Genomic DNA, 21,225 nt, shown 5'->3' on the forward strand with positions numbered 1-21,225 from the left:
TTAACATTACCATCATTTTACTGATGAGGGAACAAAGAGTCAGAGAAGAGAACTTGGCCATGAACCTTACAGATTGTAAGTGGTCCTCTAAGTGCAGTGGTCCTCTGTTATATTGTGGCTGCTCCATATTATAGCAGGGATAGATTGCTTCTGTGCATCTAATTTTATTTTCTTTCCAATAAGATAACAGTGCAGTTGTAGAAGTCATTTATTATTACTGAAGGGGAGCTTGGCTATCTAAGAGAGTAATTGGAAGTTCTGTAATTCTTTAGTATTCCCATTATATATTCCTGGAGGATATTCAATAAGAGACATAAAAAGTGTATAAGATTATTATATAGATATATCGTTTCTAAAGTCTGATGATTATCATTTCCTAATCTTGGTTTCCTTCAAATCCCATTAACCATTCAAAGACTGTATTGAGCTTCAGCCATCTGCAATCAGGCTGCAGGAAACCTCGGTAAAGAAATTCAACATTTACACGTAAAAAATGCCAAGCAAGTAAGCAAATGTGCCATACACATAAAATATGCAGAAGCATTGATTTAGTCATTTTGGTTTGGACAACTTTGGGTGGAAACACTTGCAAAGTTTGAATTAATCTCCAGAACACTTGCTTCGGAAGGTTGGATAATACATTTCAGACATTCTTTCAGGTCATTTTGAAATATCTTTTGTTATGTAACTGCTGCATTTTACCACTTCAAATATGTGTTCTGTCTCTGGAAATACGTAGTTTTAAAACTTAAAATAAAAATATGAGTGAAACTGCGTGAGAAATAAAAGCCTATTTTTGAAAAATTATTCAGAGTATAATAAGCTGGGATTTTTTTCTTAAAATGATCCTATTTTCTTAGGACAGTCTATTTTAGCATTGGGAGGGCTAAAGAATGGGTTATAGAATTTTTCAGAGTTTATTTGAGAAATTGCGTGTTTTCACCTTCTCTTCAGCATTTTAGCTGAATCAGACTTGTGTTGTATTTCTTCTTAAGTGGTATTATTACATCAATTTCTAAGACAGTTTCTTTTTTTTAAATTTGAGTTGTAACATTTTAAATCCTATTCGAGTTAATTTTTCACCATTTTTATCCTAGTTGCTTGTTATATTATAGATGATTTCTTTTTTATGTTTTTCTGTTGGCCAATTATGAATATTGTGCTTTGGTTTACTGAACTATAGACTCTGACATTTAGTAATAGGAGTAAATACTTTCTCTTTTCTTTAAGACCACCAACATTTATTTAGTTTAATTACCCTTATTATTATTATTTTTTGAATTTTTAATGTTTTCTCTTTATTAGTGTCTTTAGGTTAAAAATAACAGTCAATAAAAAAGTTTACTTGTCTGTAAAAAATATTAACAGTATTAAATAGTGTTTTATTTGTGGGGAGGAAAGGAGGGTGACTTTGTGCACTTTAACTGAGGAATTCTAATTTAATTATAATGCCCTCAGGAGATTTTCATAAAACTCGCATGAGCTGAAACTCAGGCTTTGACAAGAACAGTGGCTTTTCAATGCCCTCTGAAGCTTCATGTGTTAGTCTGGCTATAGGATTATGGAGTTAGATTCTGTCATCCTATTCTGATATTCTCTTGCTTATTTTACTATTATAATGACAATTAAAAATTCCTTTTTTATAAAAGAGAAAAGTATTGTATTGAAAATGCAGGCCACAGATTGGATAACCTTTGGTTGGCCTCATCTACTTTCTTAGTTTTTAGAATTCTAGTTGCTTAGGTTAGTGTTACCATAAGATGGGTCATTACTCTGTAATTTTTTTTTTGAATTTTTGAATTTTATTTTATTTATTTTTATTTTATTTATTTTGTAATACAGCAGGTTACTCTGTAATTTTTAGTTGTGATATGGTTTCATGGTTGAATCCTGCTAGTTTTGCTGGCTCTTGCTAACAAACTATGCTTTTCATGTTGTAAACTTTCTAGATTGAGACATTCAGGAACAGATTTCCCATGAGGATAAAGAATCTTAACCTTCAGGGGCCTTTACTTGAGTGCATGTCTTTCAAGCCTCTGTACCTAATTTTGTTTTTATAATTTTGTATTCCTTTCCTTAAAAAGGGCCCCTAAAATTGTATAAGCTTCAGGCCCCGCCACACTTGGATTTACCTCTGGCTAATAAGCTAATTTATTGAAAACTCGAAGAAAAGCAATAACAAAGATATACTTGAGCCTTCAAAAACTTAGTCAAGTGCCACATATTTTTTCCTGGTGGAAGAAATGGTCTGGACAATTATAGCAACTAGTAGAACTAGGTTTCTGAAACCAGATGCACAACTGATGATTGGGAAAGCACCAGGAATAGGGTTTTATAGGCTTGTAGTGCTTGACTGAGTTCTGTTTTGTAAATTCTCAGACTATTGGTGAGTTTCTCTTAGAAAAAATAGATAATTTAAAATGTTAGGAAATGTTTGTGGTATGTGGAAATTCACTCTTTAATCTATGTTTTGTATGTGCCGTAGTAATAGCATATGTCTCCTTCAATTTCTCTTCTTTATTTTCCCTCCATTGGCTCTACTTGTACATATTTCAGAAAAATCCTCATAAATAGTGAGAACGCCAATGCAGTATATGTGTAATACGGAGTCTTCACATTTCATTGTAGTATGGGAGTGTAAAAAAGACCATGCAAGCTGAAACCATGTAATAGGATATTAATACTCAATTGAAAAATTATGATTGTTCTGTGACCTTTAACAGTGTTTGTCAAAGCATTAAAAAATCTCTTACTGTTGGTTATAAATGCAGGGAAATGAAAATAATAGTCAAACTAATATTTATTTTGTATATTTTTAGTGATCTATAACATTAGAAACATTGAGATGAAAGTGTTTCATTTCTTTGTAAAAAGCTATCACAAGTCATTTGAACAATTACATTCTCATAATATATTTTATGATATGAAGAGAGCATTTTTTTTTTTAATCTCTTAGCAAACAGTCATACTCCTTTTAAGTTTGAATCCACTTCAACTCTTTTATCCTTCCACTTTCAGTATTGTGAATTACCTCCTAGGGCTCCTTTAATGTGAAGATTTTTTTACTGGCATGACTTCCTCTGGGAAACCTTGGTCTTTCTTATAACAGTCCCTTTCCTGATTTATGTTGATAAGTTTGTCCTCACTAGGTTCCTCTGCCTGCATATCTAGAGCCTCTCAAATGAGAGCAGTGTCAACATTCCCACTCTTCTTATAGAAGAAATAACTTCATTTATGTTTAATTTGAATTTCACTTCCAGCATTATCACTTTACATTTCTTTGGTAGACTTTAATCTTTGATGGTGAATTCCTGCTTTTGTTTATCCATTTTTGTAAAATGTCACATTAGTTTACCACTGAGAGACAAGGAGACAACACAGCTACACACTTTGCTGTCTGTGCATGAACTGAGTAGTAGTAGATGCACAGTAATACTGACAGGCTTTAAAAGAAGTGGTGTGATTTGTCACTGATTGTAATGTGTACTTGCTATTTACTAGTGACTTGTAGACTGATGAGCTAGCAGCAAAGTTTATACTTTATGCTATCATTCACAGTTAATATACTATGAAAACCAAACTTTGAACTGTGTTGTTGGGAAACTGGTATTATTTAACTAAAGCATAGTAACTAAAATTGCTGCATATTGGATTTGTGTAAAGTAAAGACTGCTTCTCTCTCTCTTTCTCTCTCTCTCTGTATGTTCAAAGTAACTTCTAAAGCTAGATTTTAGCAGGAAGTTTAGCAGTCATGGTTAAAAATGGTTTAAATATTTTAGTTCATTTTGTGGGAGCAACATTATATTTTGTAACTAAATCCAAATAATTAAAAAAAGACAAATATATGATTTTATGTAGCATTTGAAAAGGAACACAAAGCTGAAATGGATTTTTGGTGTTTTTTCCAGTTTTATGTATGGAGAATTGACTGACAAGAAAACCATTGAGAAAGTCAGGCAGACTTTTGACAACTACGAGTCAAACTGCTTTGAAGTTCTTTTGTACAAGAAAAACAGTAGGTATCTATATTACCAATAAGGTGTGTCAACTCTTTATTAATATTATGTCTTGGTAAGTGGTAGTTAAGCTATAGTGTAGAGAGAATATAAAACTTATTGCTTCTCTTGGCAGGAGGTACTTGTAAAAATTAGATAGCAAAATTAATAAATAACACTTATGAAAAGCAACCTTTTGAGGACTGAAAGAAAAATATAATGCATTTCGAATGTGATTTTTTTTGTGTCAGGTGGCAAAATGTTCTGTGATTAATACTCATGGTAAAGATCCTATAGTTGTGACAGCAACTAAAAATGACAGAGAAATTCATCATTTCTTCTTACAGTTAAAGGGAAAGTTGATTGGTGTCAATGGGTATGTGTGATTACCTTTCTACACATATGTAGATGACGTGAGTATATGGTATCTACCTGAGGTGAATCTTTACCAGTATGGCCGTTTGCTAGATTCAGGCCATTTGCTGTTTTGTGTGGAAGGTGAGTGGAAGTAGTCATTACTTTCAGGATGGGCCATTCACATCTGGTAACTTTGTGTTGATTGTTTTTTGCTCTTCTCCATGATGGGATTTGTGAGTGGTCAATTGTCTGTTATATAATCACATAAGACCTCATGATATGGGTCTTAGGTAATTATGGGAGAGTCTGATGAGACTCTCTATTGGAGTTTGGAGGAAAAAAACAACCAAACAAAAAACCAACTAGTACACTCATCAACCAAGTCTCCTTTCTAATTTGTTTTCTTTGAATAGTCACTTACTTTATTTCTTTTTTGCTGCATTTCCAAACAGAGTGTTGTTTTTTTTTAAAAGAACAGTCACTGCATAAGATGAGTCAACTTATTTAGTGTTAATGTTAAATGATAGCAAAGCCAATTATTATCTTTTTAGAAATTGATGGTTACTAAATTCTTTCCCAGTTCAGGAAACATTCTAACTTCAACAGGAAGTGCTTGTACTGTGTTTAGTGCTGGTTGGGTTTTGCGGAGCATAATTTATCCTCTCCATTCTACCTTAAACATTTGTTCTCTATGGAATATTTAGAATTGAATTTAGGTTTCTCTTTTTATTAATAGACCATCATAGGGATAACAACAACCATAGGCATTGCTTCACAGTAGTAGTGAAGTTCCCACTACCAGTAGCACCTGGTTATGGGAGCACTGGTCTTCAGTGGTTTTATTTAAGGAACGTCCTATCATCTTATCTTTCATTTTAGAATCAAGGCTGAAAATGTATTTCTCTTTGACATCATAGCCAAATGTCTGTTGGCTTACCAACTAGAAAACAATCCATTCTGAATGATCAGCTCTGCCTTCTACAAGAGAAAAAGCCAGTCTCTAGGTGCTTTCTGTTTTTTTTTTCACTAGGTCCAAATACTTACTGATAAGCTGTAGTAGACCCATATGCCAAAACTCCCTTTCATTTTTTTTTTTTTTTCGCTGTGCCACAAGTCTTGTGGGATCTTAGTTCCCCAACCAGGGATCAAACCTGTGCCCCCTGCCTTGGAAGTGCAGAGTCCTAACCACTGGACCACCAGGGAATGCCCCCTGTCATTTTCATATAGGGTTGTTATCCCTTGAATGACTTCAGTATGTACCTCGAGTTTAGCAAATAATTTAAGAATATTCCATATTACTAGAGTCATTTCACCCTGGGATTTAAACAGAATAAATGAATCTTTTTCTGATTTTAAAGCTTCAAAGCCAAGTCCATAGTTTCTGATTTTCTCAAAAATACCTTTGTGGAAATTTTGTTTTGTTTAGATCCTTTAAGTCATGTTAACAATAGCTTTAATATTTCATTCCCAAAAGTTTCCTTCCAAGATGGTTTGGATAGTTTGCTTTATTTTAATAGCTTGTAATAATTGTCTGGCCTTTGTTCAGGCCTGTCTGGTTCTTTTCAGATCTATACACTATCTATACACATGTAGCTGTCTGTTTAGAGCCAGTAGGAGTTATGGCCCATAGCACTATAGATTAAAACTCCTGTCTCTTCTGGAAAGTATCTGCATTGAGTTTTTTTTCTTTAATATGAAGAATAGATATTATCCATGCATTATAAGGCAGTTCTACTATACTTAAAAGCAGCTTTAAAAAATCTTGTAAATAGCTAAAGGCTTTTGAACAACAACTGAAAAAAGTGTGTTCTTATGACATTTTTTAATGTTAGAAAAATTCACATGCCTGTAGAGAACTGTTTTGGGAATGCCTGAATGCCAAGTCCTCCCGACACTTCCATTAAATAATTAGCTAAACACCATTTGCAGACAGGGAGATTGAGGTATCTGATTTAATATGTGTCACGATTGACATTTCAGTTTGCAGCCTCTATTCTTTAGGTCCATTGCTCTGATTAACAGTGGGCTGCTTCTACTGTTGAGAAAGAAGCAGTGGCTCTGGGATGATGACTGAAAATGGATCTTTCTGTTTACACAAAGGCAGAACTGTGATAGCTAGGGCAACTCCAAATAATCAATGCCAGGGCACTGCCTCGAGTTTCCAGCAGCTACAGGCCTCTCTACCTAACCCTCCCAGACTTCCTGTCTCCTTGAACCCCAAATCCAGAATATGGATATTTCACCAGCCACTCAGCAAAAACTCAGCCTACTTGGAGAAGTCTGAGCCTGTGACTAAACCTGAAAATAGTATACCGTGATATCTGAAAACAATTTTAAAAACAGCTCTGACTCAATGCCAAAATTTGAAAAGTTGCTGTTTTCATAGGAAGGTATGAACTGTAACATCAACTCTTTCTGTTCAGATTTCTAGCAGACCTTGCAAAATGACTTATTTTTAATGCCCCTTTCTCTCTGTTTATAACCCTGCTGCCTCAAGCTCACTGTGTTGGAACAGCCATAGGCCATGTATCTGCTAGCGTCTGGGCCTGGTGATTTGTCAAACTGTGTACATCACTCACAGTTCCTGGACACACTGTGTAAAATACGAAGCAGAAAACAAAGAACAAGCCTTTCTGGGAGATGGTATGATTGGTTTTGAGGTCCCTGTCTCATCCTGTAATCATTTTGGAAAAGGCCATGTACTTCTGTAGGCCCCCTGGGGTTGCAAAGGACCTGGTTGTCAGAACTGAATATTTATAGAAATCTCCTCTCTCGAATTCCCTGACTTCTAGCACCCAGTAGTTAAGCCACCCATTCTTGGGTAAATGGCAAATTCCCCTTTGTGGTGATATCGTTACCTGACAATTTTTGGCCACAGGTGTGGAGGTGCTTCTTATTGGTTTTCATTGGAAGTCACTAACAGGCTATCAACTCTCACCTAGAGATTATTAACAGCTGCACATTTCACTCCCCAAATCCCAAACGGACAAAAGACTTTATGTCTTTAAGAATGAATATTTGGAGAGGCTTTACTGCCTGTGGCTTGGAAAGACTATAATGGAAAATGTGTCTTTTTGATTCTGATGGAACATTCCCTCAGGGTTTTATCATTTAATGGGTAATTACTCCTTTGAAGACATTTCTTGTGTCTTCAGATATTTATTATTTGACCCATTGCCAGTTTCTAATTTGTCCAAATCCTAAGCCTTGAATGCTTTGAAACTCTGTGTCCTCCGGAGTCGGTAGGAGCCACTGTTTGAAGAACATGGTGACAGAGACCAGCCTCATGCTCTGAGCGAGTGAGGTTGGAAGCAGTGTCTCATGAAGATGCCTGAGACTTTCAAGGCCTGGGGACATTTTTTTTTTTCTTTAACACTGCCTTAAAGGCTTCAGGTATAGCTCTGTGTACATCCGGCTTCTAGTGTTGCTGACATCGTATCTCTCTGATGTGGGGATGTGGTGAGAGCCACAGAGTTATAAGTCTATCTGACTGATGAGAGAGTCTTGAGATAGAAGCAACATTTCAAAAGTTTCTCAAAGAGGAATACTTATCAGAGCATCAGGTATTGATGTTGAAGTCGACTGGAAACACTTCTCAAAGTGACAAGGAGGAATGCTCACACTTGGTGAGACTATGGAACGGAGGTGGTGAGAGCAGCAGTGGTGCAGGGACCCAGATCTAAAGGTGATGCTGGCATTGCTTAAATAGCAAGACTGCCTTTATTCCACTGCATTGTGAAATGACACCCCATGCTTTACTTTCAAATTATGATACTTTGGGTTGAAAAATATGTTCATTAATTTTTGAGCAACTGGTAGTTGATATAAAATGAAAGGTGTTTTGATTCTTTTCAGCAATTAAAATACTATTGTTTTGGTGCTGATTCCTGGCATAGCAGTTGGCAGCTGAAGGAGGAAGGAAAGCAGGAGACGATATCATCGTGGTGGCTATGTCACGCTCTGTTGTCCTTTCTGTCTTTTACAGGAACCCCTGTTTGGTTTTATATGCAAATTGCACCAATAAGAAATGAACATGAAAAGGTGGTTTTGTTCCTATGCACTTTCAAGGACATTACGTTGTTCAAACAGCCAATAGAGGATGATTCAACAAAAGGTAATTTTCAAAGGAATTACCCTCCTTAAGGATTAGCCTGTCATTTAAATATATTATTATTATTATTTTAACAGCATCCATTGGTTGAACTTGAAAACAAAATTTTACTATGTAGCCATTCTTTTGCTTTATTCATTCTAGTAATTGTCCAGAATCAGTTTTATTCAATCATATTGTTTGAATGGAAGTAGAACATTGAAATATTCATTGGTTAACTTAAATTATAAGTTAAATTATAAGAGGAATTGAGATGAGAAATAAGGAAGAGATTTCATAGAGCATTATTAATTTTGAATCAATATAATGGGAGTTTCAACACCTTCTATCATACTGAGCTTTAGAGACAAAGCTTGTGGGATTGTTTGGGTGACGTCCTATTAGAACACAGTTGATTAGTTGATTGAATTTTGTTACATTGATTAGAGCTTGATTAGTTGACTTTTCCAGGTTACTTTTCTCCCTTTATTTATTTGGTTGTTGTAGATTCTCTTGGGTAGATGTTGTTTAATTACGTAAAGAACAATTTTGTCATCCAGAAAGCGGCTGGCAAAATGCAAACATTCTGATTGGAGTCTTATTGACTATAATATTCAGAGAGACTGCTATAGAAAACATTAGTCAGTGGCATGTGCTTTTACCCCCTTTTATATGTAATTTACTCTCATTTTATTCTCTCCAATTATGTTTAAATTAGAAACTGGTGTCATATAAATGCAGAATTTCAAATACCCTCAGAAGATTTTATGACGCGTTATTTTTAATAATATCTTAGGAGACTAAAAATGGAATGTTTTCTTTACATTTAGCAAACATTGCCTTTTCTTACCTCTTTAAAAAAACTGGCACAGAAGTTTTAATCTTTTCAACTGCAATCATAATCATAGAAAAATTGCATTAGGTTTATTCCCTGCATATGAATTCATATGTATATTATATAAGTGTGTGTGTGTATATACATATGCTTAGTTTCTGGTTGGCAACAAATTGCAAGAGGAAAATTTTATGACGTGCAGAGCATTTAAAGTATGAGAGAAATGCATTTGTGACTATTTCTGAAAATGTGTGTGTTAAATCATCTCCTGGAAGATTGAATATTCACTTTTTGACATGTACTACCTGTTTCTCTGCCTTTACTCATAGAGCCACTGTCTAGGAAGTTTAGGATAAATTTAAATACTATTTTTAAATAGAACAGTCTTTTAATAGTGTTTAGGTTTCATGCTCCTTTGTTTTAAAATTCAAGGTGCTCCATCCAATAGCAGTAGAATACATATTCTTCTCAAACTTACATGGAACATTCACTAGATAGATCATATTCTGGCCATAAAACATACTTTGACAAATTTAAAAGGATAGAAATCTTGCAAGGTATGTTCTTAGATCACAGTGGAGTTAAACTAGAAATCAATGAGAGAAAGACAACTAGAAAACCCCCAAATATTTGGAAATTAACACATTTCTAAATAGCCCATGGGTTAAAGAAGAAGCCTTAAGATAAATTAGAAAAATATTTTGAGCTAAATGAAAATTAAAATACAACATATCAAATTTCTGAGATGCAGCAAAAGCAGTGCTTAGAGGAAAATGTATGTCATTAAACACATATATTTGAATGAAGAAAGTTATAAAATTAATAACCTAAGCTTCCACCTTAGGAAACTAGACAAAGAAGAGCAATTTAAGCCAAAGCAAGCTGAAGACAAGAAGTAATAAACTTTAGAATAGAAATCAATGAAATAGAAAACAGAAAAAACATTCGAGAGAATCACTGTAACTCAAAGCTGACTCTTAGAAAAGAATATTAAAGTTAACAAACCTCTAGCCAGGCCTAACCAAGAAAAATGGAGAAGACACAAATTACCAATACAAAGAATTAAAGAAGGGCCATTACAACATATTTTGTGGGCATAAAAGCATGTAAAGAAATACTTTGAACTACTTGATAGCCACTGAATTGATAACTTAGTTAAAGTGGGCCAATTCCTTGAAAGACACAAACTACCAGAACACACACTAGGAGAAATAGGTAACCTGAATTGTCCTATATCTATTAAATAAGTTAATAATTAATAAACTTCCAAAATAAGAAGTGCAGATGGTTTCACTGGTGAATTCACAGTCTCTTCCAGAAAATAGTAGTACAGAGAACTCTCCTAACTCATTCTATGAGGCCAGCTGTACCATCATACCAAAACCAGGAAGACATTACAAACCAACATTTCTCATGAATGTAGATGTAAAAACCCTCAACAAAAGTAGATTGCAATGACATATTAGAAGAATTACACATAATGACCAAGTGGGATTTCTTCCACATATGCAAAGCTGGTTCAAAATTCAAAAAACAATCACTCTAATTCATTGTACCAAAAGCAGGGTAAAGAAGAAAATTCATTTGATCATATCAGTTGGCATAGAAAAAATATTTCACAGTACCCAACTCCTGTTCATGATAAAACTCTCAGCAAAGTAGGAATAGAGGGGAACTTCCTCAACTTGATAAGAAACATCTTTGGAAAACCTGCAGCTAATAGCTGACTGTATCTTAAAGTGCTATATATTTTTTTAAAATTTTTATTTTATATTGGAGTAGAGTTGATTAACAATGTTGTGTTAGTTTCAGGTGTACAGCAAAGTGACTCAGTTACACACATATACATGTATCTATTCTTTTTAAAATTATTTTCCTATTTAGGTTTTTACAGAGTATTGAGCAGAGTTTCCTGTGCTATACAGTAGATCCTTGCTGGTTATCTATTTTAAATATATCAGTGTGTACATGTCAATCCCAAATTCCCAATCTGTCCCTCCTCCCCACCCTTCCCCCCTGGTAACCATAAGTTCATTCTCTAAGTCTGTGAGTCTGTTTCTGTTTTGTAAATAAGTTCGTTTGTATCATTTTTTTTTTTAGATTCTGCATATAAGCAATATCATATAATATTTGTCTTTCTCTCTCTGACTTACCTCACTTAGAATGGTAATCTCCAGGTCCATCCATGTTGCTGCAAATGACATTATTTCATTCTTTTTAATGGCTGAGTAATATTCCATTGTATATGTGTATCACATCTTCTATATCCATTCATCTGTTGATGGACATTTAGGTTGCTTCCATGTCTTGGCTATTGTAAACAGTACTGCAGTGAACACCGAGGTGCACGTAACCTTTCAAATCACGTTTTTCTCTGGATGTATGCCCAGGAGTGGGATTGCTCTCCAGCATTTATTATTTGTAGTTTATATATATGTCAATCCCAATCTCCCAGTTCGTCCCAACCCTCTTCCCCCCTTGGTAACCATAAGTTTGTTCTTTACATCTGTGACTCTATTTCTGCTTTGCTGATAAGTTCATCTGTACCATTTTACTAGAATCCACATATAAGTGATATTATTTGATATTTGTTTCTCTTTCTGACTTACTTCACTCTGTATGACAATCTCTAGGTCCATCCACGTCTCTGCAAATGGCACTATTTCATTCTTTTTTATGGCTGAGTAATATTCTATTGTATATATATACCAGATCTTCTTTATCCATTCCTCTGTCTATGGACATTTACATTGTTTCCATGTCCTGGCTATTGTAAACAGTGTTGTAATGAACATCGGGGTGCATGGATCTTTTTGAATTATGGTTTTCTCTGGATATATGCCTAGGAGTGGGATTGCTGGGTCATAGTGTAGCTCTATTTTTAGTTTTTAAGGAACCTCCATACTGTTCTCCACAGTGGCTGTACCAATTTACATTCCCACCAACAGTGTAGGAGGGTTCCCTTGTAGACTTTTTGATGATGGCCATTCTGAGTGGTATGAGGTGATATCTCATTGTGGTTTTGATTTGCATTTCTTTAATAATTAACGATGTTGAGCATCTTTCCATGTGCCTCTTGGCCATCTGTATGTCTTTGGAGAAATGTTTATTTAGGTCTTCTGCCTGTTGTTTGATCGGGTTGTTTCGTTTTTTGATATTGAGCTACATGAGTTGTTTGTAAATTTTGCTAAATGGCTATATTTTAAAATAAAATATAAATGATCGGCATATGACTTGTGACCTAACATATTCTTCAAATGAATTTCTCTTGCCTTCACACATGAATGATAGACTGAGTGAAAAGCTTTTATGTCATAGACTTTTCCCTCAAAAATATTTACACTTTTATTTACATTTATATTTGATGATTATTGTTTTTTCTCATTTACTTTAAGTGATTTCATGGCACAGATAAAGTTGGCCAAGAAAAGTATGGTACTTTCTCACAGTTCTGACCTGCTGAACGTTAATGATGGTGTCTATTTATGGAAACTGGAAGTGGGCAGCATTTTACAGTGAGGCTGGGGAAAGGGTGCTAATACTGAAGGACTGACCTTTATTTCTCAAGTTAGTACCACTCCATTTATCTGCCTCTACCTCCATTTCTCTGCCTCCTCACATCCACTCATTGAGCTCCTTTTCTCCTATTCTTACAAAAATGAACTCCATTCAAATAAACTCCAGACAACTCAGACCACTTGATTTTTGAGCTATGTGTTCAATAGACATGTAAATTAGAATTTATAGGGAAAATCAAACCCCATTGTGAAAAGCATTAGAGTAAAATATCTCTTTCCAGTGCCAGAATTTGTAGTGGAACAGCTTATTTTAAATAGACTTTTATTTTGAGACTCCTCCACACCTTTCAAATACATAACAGATTTCTGAAAAAGTATTACACAATGTAACTATGAATGGTGTATATGAGATACTTTCTATTATTCATGCGAGTTGTAAATATATGAAAAATTCAAGAGAAATAAAATATTTATGACCTTAAGCAATCATCCTACTATCCCTATGAAGCTAGCAGTATCAGAAGGTATGTTTTGAAAACTTGGCACAAAAATGTATCTTTCAACTTTTTAAATTGAGCCAAGGGGACCATGGAACTTTTGGGAAAGAGCAGATGAGATTTCATGATAATACTATAATATCAAAATGATTTGAGTCTAGGGCATTGAACTTGGACACAGTTATCTTACTTTTGATTCAGCCTTGGGCAACAGAGTTACTTAACATGAGCCTTCTCATGACTCTTCTAGGAGTATTTATTCTTTTTGTTTATTTTACCTATTTTTTGTTTTTCCCAAACAAAAATGCTGATTGAGCAAACATTATGGTGCAGAGACTGTTCTAGGTCCTGGAGATACAAAGTTCCTTCTGTCACATACTAATGGGGGGAGGGGGAGGCATGACAAACAAATAAATATATAGTGGAAGCTTTGTTCTGATTGCTCTTATTTTCTCAGTAAAAGAGGAAACACAGTTATCAACTGAGAGTAAGGATGGTGAGGAGGTGAGGAGGAGGCATGAAACGGTTGTGTAGAGAGTGGAGCAGTGAGTGGCCAAGGTTAAATTCAGCAGGTTTGCTGTGCAGCACTAAGGTCCATGTGAGGCTAGTGGTTATACATTTCATTAGTATCTATGAGCATGATTATGTGTTTACTCCACCCGTGTTTAGTCACAGGTATATAGATGCTGAAGTAGGTGAGCTGGATTTAACCAGAGTTGGGATTTGGTCAGGTGAGCAAGAAGAAAAGAATCAGGGAGCTCAAGGATCAAGGAGAAGGGATCAGGGAGCCAAGGATGCTTGCAAGGGAGTAGGTTGAGGGTGTTTGCAAAATTTTGAAGCAATACTTAGGTAATAAAGGCTTGGCCTAGGACATAGGAAATAGTGTTTTAGGATGCAGAACAAACAAGGGAATTCACGCATTGGAAAGCCAGGATATAAAATTTTTCATCCCAGAACAAGGGCATTTTACCTTCTTAATGTGAAAAGGGGCCAGTGGTTGGAGCAAAGGCCCACATCCTTTGAAGATTCGACAAAATCTCCTTCTACTTATATTGGTATTTTTACCAAGAAACTCAGACATATGGGTGAAAGGCTTGACTAAACTGGCTAACTGTGAATTTTATTTCTAAATTGTATCTCGGATAGTAACTATAGCATGATGGCAGACAACTAATTTGAGCGCAGCTCTTATAGTGAATCCTATGATCACCAAAACTTCATTCTAGATTAATTTTTCCCTTTAAAGTGAATGGCGCTGAGTGATGTCAACAATATCTTTGACTTATACCATGATGGATGGTAGCAGAAACTATTGAAGGGGAAGAAAACCAGCTTTGATGGAGTAGTTAATATGTGTCAGGAGCTTTGTATTCTTTTTTTGCTCATTCCTATAATTCTGAAAATTAGTATTATTATCTCCATTTTACTGTTGAAGATCCTGACGCTCACAGTCTGACGATTTCCAATCTGATGTTCTCTCTATTACACGATGCTGCCTCATCCTTTCCAGCGGAAACATATTGCTGGGGTTTGGCCACCCTAATCCCCTGCTCTCCTTTTTCCCTACAAAGATGAAGCACAAGTTGAGACCACTCTCAACTTGTGCTTTTGTACTGTTTTGAATCAATGGAATTTACTGATAATAATTCAGAGGCAAAAGTGTTTTTGTTATCTTTTGTTCCTGGTATTGAGGTCTTAGAACTGTTGTTCAGATTATCAGTCAATGGTACCTGATACAGCATTTATAATAATACAAAGGGGAAAAATTACAGCCAAGAAATCCATTCTGTTGATTATCCCTATGTGTTCTAAAAGAGATGGTCCTAATCCCTGCCCATTTATACTGTACAGTATTTTCAAACAGATTCCAAAACTGCCAAGACACTTACAGTGTGAAATATCCTGTGCCAAATAGTTAGGGCATCTTTGTGCCAATAATTGAGACAAAAATACTTCCTGCAGAATGAAGACAACAGCAAAAATAGCAACCTTCCCCTTGTAGGAAGCCAATGGTTTTCTTTAGAGAGGAAACAACAGATGAAATATGAGTAATTATACCATGTGGTCTCTATGGCCAAGAGTATAATTGTTTACCTAAGCTTTTTTCCTATAGATTAGAGTCTTGTGTTGCAGTCTGGTAGATTGATTGAACCGCCTCTGTGACTTCCTTTTATTTTTAAGATTAGGCAGTCCATGACAAAGAGGTTGATTGCAACCCAATAGAGCTAAACTAATGTTTTATTAAGAAGGAGTTGGCATCCTGAGCTTTTAGGATAACAAATGTTCTCATAATGCCATGAACAACTTATAGAGCAACTATTAGGCTCTTCATATTCAGCAGTCTGTTCACATTACCCTGTATCGACCACATCGATAACATCAGTGAACTGTGCTGAATAATCAGTCACACCGGTTAGATCTCAGTAAAGGTGAGATCAGTAAATGTACTGCTGGGAAAAGTTAGAACTGCTGATGTGTCTTTTTTTCCTGACCTAGACAGTATGGCTGCTCAACTTTTTCAAAGTTTGACTGTACAGAGGGGGTTGCTGACAGATCAAATGAACTAATCTATCTAATAACGTGGGCAATTGCAGATGTGCCCAAGAGCACAAAGGGATCGGCATAAGGAAATTCACTGGGGCATTGTTAGTGATAGTGAAAAATCTAGAAACCACTTAAATGTTCATGAATAGAATATATACATGATCAGGAAAGAGCAAATGCCTAATTCTCTGAGATAATAAAGGTACAGGCAAGAATCAGGCGCCATTGTGGGTGGGTCTTGAGGTGGAGGGGACAGACGGGAGGTTGAAGGCTGTTGTGTTTCTTGTGTCTTCAGTTCTTTGATTTTTCTTTTAACTTTTTTAAAATTGGGATATAGTTGCTTTACAATGTTGTGTTAGTTTCTGCTGTACAACAGAATGAATCAGCTATATGTATACATATATCCTCTCCCTCTTGGGCCTCCCTTCCACCCCCCTCCCTCCCATCCCACCCATCTAGGTCACGACGGAGCACCGAGCTGCGCTCCCTGCACTATACAGCAGGTTCCAAGTAGCTATCTGTTTTACACATGTAGTGTATATATGTCAATCCCAGTCTCCCAATTCATCCCGCACCCACCCCGTGTTCACACATCTGTTCTCTACATCTGCGTCTCTATTCCTGCCCTGCAAATAAGTTCATCTGTACCATTTTTCTAGATTCCACGTATAGGCATTAATATACGATCTTTGTTTTTCTCTTTCTAACTTCACTCTGTATGACAGACTCTAGGTACATCCATGTCTCTACAAATGACCCAATTTTGTTCCTTTTTGTGGCTGAGTAATATTCCATTCTATACATGTACCACATCTTCTTTATCCATTCATCTGTCAATGGACATTTAGATTGCTTACATGTCCTGGTTATTATAAATAGTGTTGCAATGAACATTGGGGTGCATGTGTCTTTTTGAATTATGCTTTTCTCTGAGTATATGTCCAGTAGTGGGATTGCTGGGTCATATGGTAGTTCTATTTTCAGTTTTTTGAGGAACCTCCATACTGTTCCCCATAGTGACTGTACCAATTTACATTCCCACCAACAGTGCAAGAGGGTTCTCTTTTCTCCACACCCTCTCCAGCACTTATTGTCTATAGATTTTTTGATGATGGCCATTCTGACTGGTGTGAGTTGATACGTCATTGTAGTTTTGATCTGCATTTCTCTAATAATTAGTGATGTTGAGCATCTTTTCATGTGCCTCTTGACCATCTGTATGTCTTCTTTTGAGAAATGTCTATTTAGGTCTTCTGCCCATTTTTTGATTGGGTTGTTTGTTTTCTTGATATTGAGTTGCATGAGCTGTTTGTATATTTTGGAGATTAATCCCTTGTCAGTTGCTTCATTTGCAAATATTTTCTCCCATCCTGAGGGTTGTCTTTTCGTCATGTTTATGGTTTCCTTTGCTGTGCAAAAGCTTTAAAGTTTCATTAGGTCCCATTTGTTTATTTTTGCTTTTATTTTCATTACTCTAGGAGGTGGGTCAAAAAAGATCTTGCTGTGATTTATGTAAAAGAGTGTTCTTCCTATGTTTTCCTCCAAGAATTTTATAGTGTCTTATCTTACATTTAGGTCTTTAATCCATTTTGAGTTTATTTTTGTGTATGGTGTTAGGGAGTGTTCTAATTTCATTCTTTTACATGTAGCTGTCCAGTTTTCCCAGCACCACTTATTGAAGAGACTGTCTTTTCTCCAGTCTCCTGTATATTGTATATCCTTGCCTCCTTTGTTATATATTAGGTGACCATAGGTGTGTGGGTTTATCTCTGGGCTTTCTATCCTGTTCCATTGATCTATATTTCTGTTTTTGTGCCAGGACAATACCGTCTTGATTACTGTAGCTTTGTAGTATAGTCTGAAGTCAGGGAGCCTGATTCCTCCAGCTCCGTTTTTCTTTCTCAAGATTGTTTTGGCTATTCAGGGTCTTTTGTGTGTCCATACAAATGGTAAAGTTTTTTGTTCTAATTCTGTGAAAAATGCCATTGGTAATTTGGTAGGGATTGCATTGAATCTGTAGATTGCTTTGGGTGGTATAGTCATTTTCACAATATTGATTCTTCCAATTCAAGAACATGGTATATCTCTCCGTCTGTTTGTGTCCTCTTTGATTTCTTTCATCAGTGTCTTATAGTTTTCTGAGGATAGGTCCTTTACCTCCTTAGGTGGGTTTATTCCTATGTATTTTATTCTTTTTGTTGCAATGGTAAATGGGATTGTTTCCATAATTTCTCTTTTTGATCTTTTCTTGTTAGTGTATAGGAATGCAAGAGATTTCTGTGCATTAATTTTGTATCCTGCAACTTTACCAAATTCACTGATTAACTCTAGTATTTTTCTGGTGGCATCTTTAGGATTTTCTATGTATAGTAGTATCATGTCATCTGCAAACAGTGACAATTTTACTTATTCTTTTCCCATTTGGATTCCTTTTATTTCTTTTTCTTCTCTGATTGCTGTAGCTAGGACTTCCAAAACTATGTTGAATAATAGTGGTGAGAGTGGACATTCTTGTCTTGTTCCTGATCTTAGAGGAAATACTTTCAGTTTTTCACCTTTGAGAATGATGTTTGCTGTGGAATATCTTTTTCCATCCCCTCACTTTCAGTCTCTGTGTGTCTCTAGGTCTGAAGTGGGTCTCTTGTAGACAGCATATATATGGGTCTTGTTTTTGTATCCATTCAGCCAGTCTGTGTCTTTTGGTTGAAGCATTTAATCCATTTACATTTAAGTTAATTATCAATATGTATGTTCCTACTACCATTTTCTTTATTGTTTTGGGTTTGTTTTTTAGGTCTTTTTCTTTTCTTGTGTTTCCCGCCTAGAGAATTTCCTTTGGCATTTGTTGTAAACCTGGTTTGGTGGTGCTGAATTCTCTTAGCTTTTGCTTGTCTGTAAAGCTTTTGATTTCTCTACCAAATCTGAATGAGATCCTTGCTGGGTAGAGTAATCTTGGGTGTAGGTATTTCCCTTTCATCACTTTAAATATGTCCTGCCACTCCCTTCTGGCCTGCCGTGTTTCTGCTGAAAAATCAGCTGATAACCTTATGGGGATTCCTTGTATGTTATTTTTTTGCTTTTCCCTTGTTGCTTTTAATATTTTTTCTTTGAATTTAATTTTTGTTAGTTTGATTAATATGTGTCTTGGTGTGTTTCTACTTGGGTTTCTCCTGTATGGGACTCCCTGTGCTTTCTGGACTTGGGTGGCTATTTCTTTTCCCATGTTAGGGAAGTTTTTGACTATAATCTCTTCAAATATTTCCTCAGACCCTTTCTCTTTCTCTTCTTCTTCTGGGACCCCTATAATTCGAATGTTGGTGCATTTAGTGTTGTCCCAGAGGTCTCTGAGACTGTCCTCATTTCTTTTCAATTCTTTTTTCTTTAATGTGCTCTGCGACAGCTATTTCCACCATTCTATCTTTCAGCTCACTTATTCGTTCTTCTGTCTCAGTTATTCTACTATTGATTCCTTCTGGTGTATTTTTCATTTCATTTATTGTGTTGTTCATCACTATTTGTTTGCTCTTTAGTTCTTCTAGGTCCTTGTTAAACATTTCTTGTATTTTCTCAATCCGTGCTTCCATTCTATTTCTGAGATTCTGGATCATCTTTACTATCATTGCTCGGAATTCTTTTTCAGGTAGGTTGTCCATTTCTTCTTCATTTATTTGGTCTTGTAGGTTTTTACCTTGCTCCTTCATCTGTAGCATATTTTTTGTTGTCTCATTTCTTTGGATGGTTGGGGCTGTGTTCCTGTCTTGCTGGTTGTTTGGCCCTAAGCGTTCAGCACTGGAGTTTGCAGGCAGTTGGGTGGAGCTGGGTCTTGGTGCTGAGGTGAGGACCTCTGGGAGACCTCACACTGATTAATATTCCCTGGGACCTGAAGTTCTCTGTTAGTCCAGCAGTTTGGACTTGGTGCTCTCACCACAGGAGCTCAGGTCCTACCTCTGGCCTGGGAATCAAGACTATGCAAGCCATGCAGTGTGGCAGGAAAAAAAAAAAGCAACAAACAGAAAAGAGCAGAACAATAACAAAAAGTAAAAAATAAAATAAAATTAGAAAAATAAAAAATATATTAGAAAAAATAACAATAAAAATGAAACAACAACAAAACAAAGCAGAACCACAACAGCAAAAATAAGATAAAATAAAATAAAAAAGAAAATTAAAAAATGAATAAAAACAAAAAAAATCCCTGGTACCTCCTTTACCAGTGTCCTTGCCCCCATGGTGAGCTACAGCCTACCCTTGCCTCCCTATTAGGCCTCCAAGACCTCTAGGTAGGTCTCTGGACCCATTTTTTTCAGCCCCACTCTGCATGTGTTCTTCTTATCAGTGTTTCTTCCTGGAGCTGGCCTGGAGCACATGTGCCTGTGCAGGCCAGCTGGGGCGCAGACCTCCACAGGCGCACCCACAGGGGCCAGCGCAGCTAGAGGAAGCCTTGGAGGGGGGTGGCATTTGGCCCACCTGGACCCACGTCGCCAGAGGAGGCCCTGTCAGGGGCGGCACTCGGGGCTGTCAGGACCTGCGTGGCCCTTGGAGGCTTTGGTGAGGGTGGGGCTCAGGCCCAGGACCCACTCGGCCGGAAGAGGCTTTGTTGGGGCAGTGCATGGGCTGTCGGGACCTGTGTGGCCCATGGTGGCTTTCAGGGAGACCAGTGCTCGGGCCTGCTGGGAACTGCGCAGCCCATGGAGGCTTTGTGGGGGGGCAGTACTCAGGTCTGCTGGGACCGATGAGGCTGGAGGAGGCCCCAACTGGAGGAGGCCTCAGCTGAGGCAGGGCTCAGTTCCGGGAGCCACGTGGGCAGAGGGGGCCCTGGGGGGGACAGGGCTCAGGCCTGGGACCCATGCAGCTGGAAGAGGCCTTGGTGGGGCAGAGGGGGGTGTGCAGCTCAGGCCCGGAACCCCAGCAGGCTTGCTAGTGCCCAAGCGGGCGGAGGAGACGTCGGCTGCGTTCCCTTCTGATTCCCCAATCCCCCGAAGGTCCCTCTTCTTCTCTGCTGACCCCCTTGCTGTGAGTGGGCCCCTCCAAGTGTGGGAACCTCTCCCCTCCCCCAGCGCCCCCTTAGGTGTGCTGGTCCCATTCTGCCTCCACTTTTCCTCCCCCCACTCCCTCCCACGTCCTACCTCATTACATGGAGATTCCTCCCATCCCCTTAGGTGTCCGAGGTCCACCACCAGCGACTAGTAGGTGCCCTAGTTGTGAGGAGATGCTGACTCCACGTCCTCCTACTCCGCCATCTTGACTCTGTCTCGTCTTATGTTTTTTCAGTAATATATTTGATAAGCTAATCTGCTGAGAGTGAGGACAGAGGGGTGGCATAGGGGACTTGAGAAAAATGCTAACTGTTTAGAACTGAGGACTGCAAGAAAGCCCTAACCAGAGACAA

At 37.1% G+C, this 21,225-nt stretch overlaps 1 protein-coding gene across 1 annotated transcript in view; it reads left to right on the forward strand.

Annotated features, from left to right (window-relative positions):
• Positions 1-21,225, forward strand: part of KCNH5 (potassium voltage-gated channel subfamily H member 5) — a 328,693-nt gene that overhangs the window by 34,964 nt on the left and 272,504 nt on the right. Inside the window, exons 3-4 of the mRNA XM_068523893.1 lie at positions 3,909-4,015; positions 8,338-8,466. Of these exons, the coding sequence (XP_068379994.1) occupies positions 3,909-4,015; positions 8,338-8,466 (236 nt within the window). The remainder of the gene's footprint in view (positions 1-3,908; positions 4,016-8,337; positions 8,467-21,225) is intronic.

This window comes from Eschrichtius robustus, chromosome 1, assembly GCF_028021215.1.
Source record: "Eschrichtius robustus isolate mEscRob2 chromosome 1, mEscRob2.pri, whole genome shotgun sequence".
Classification (NCBI taxonomy): Eukaryota; Metazoa; Chordata; class Mammalia; order Artiodactyla; family Eschrichtiidae; genus Eschrichtius; species Eschrichtius robustus.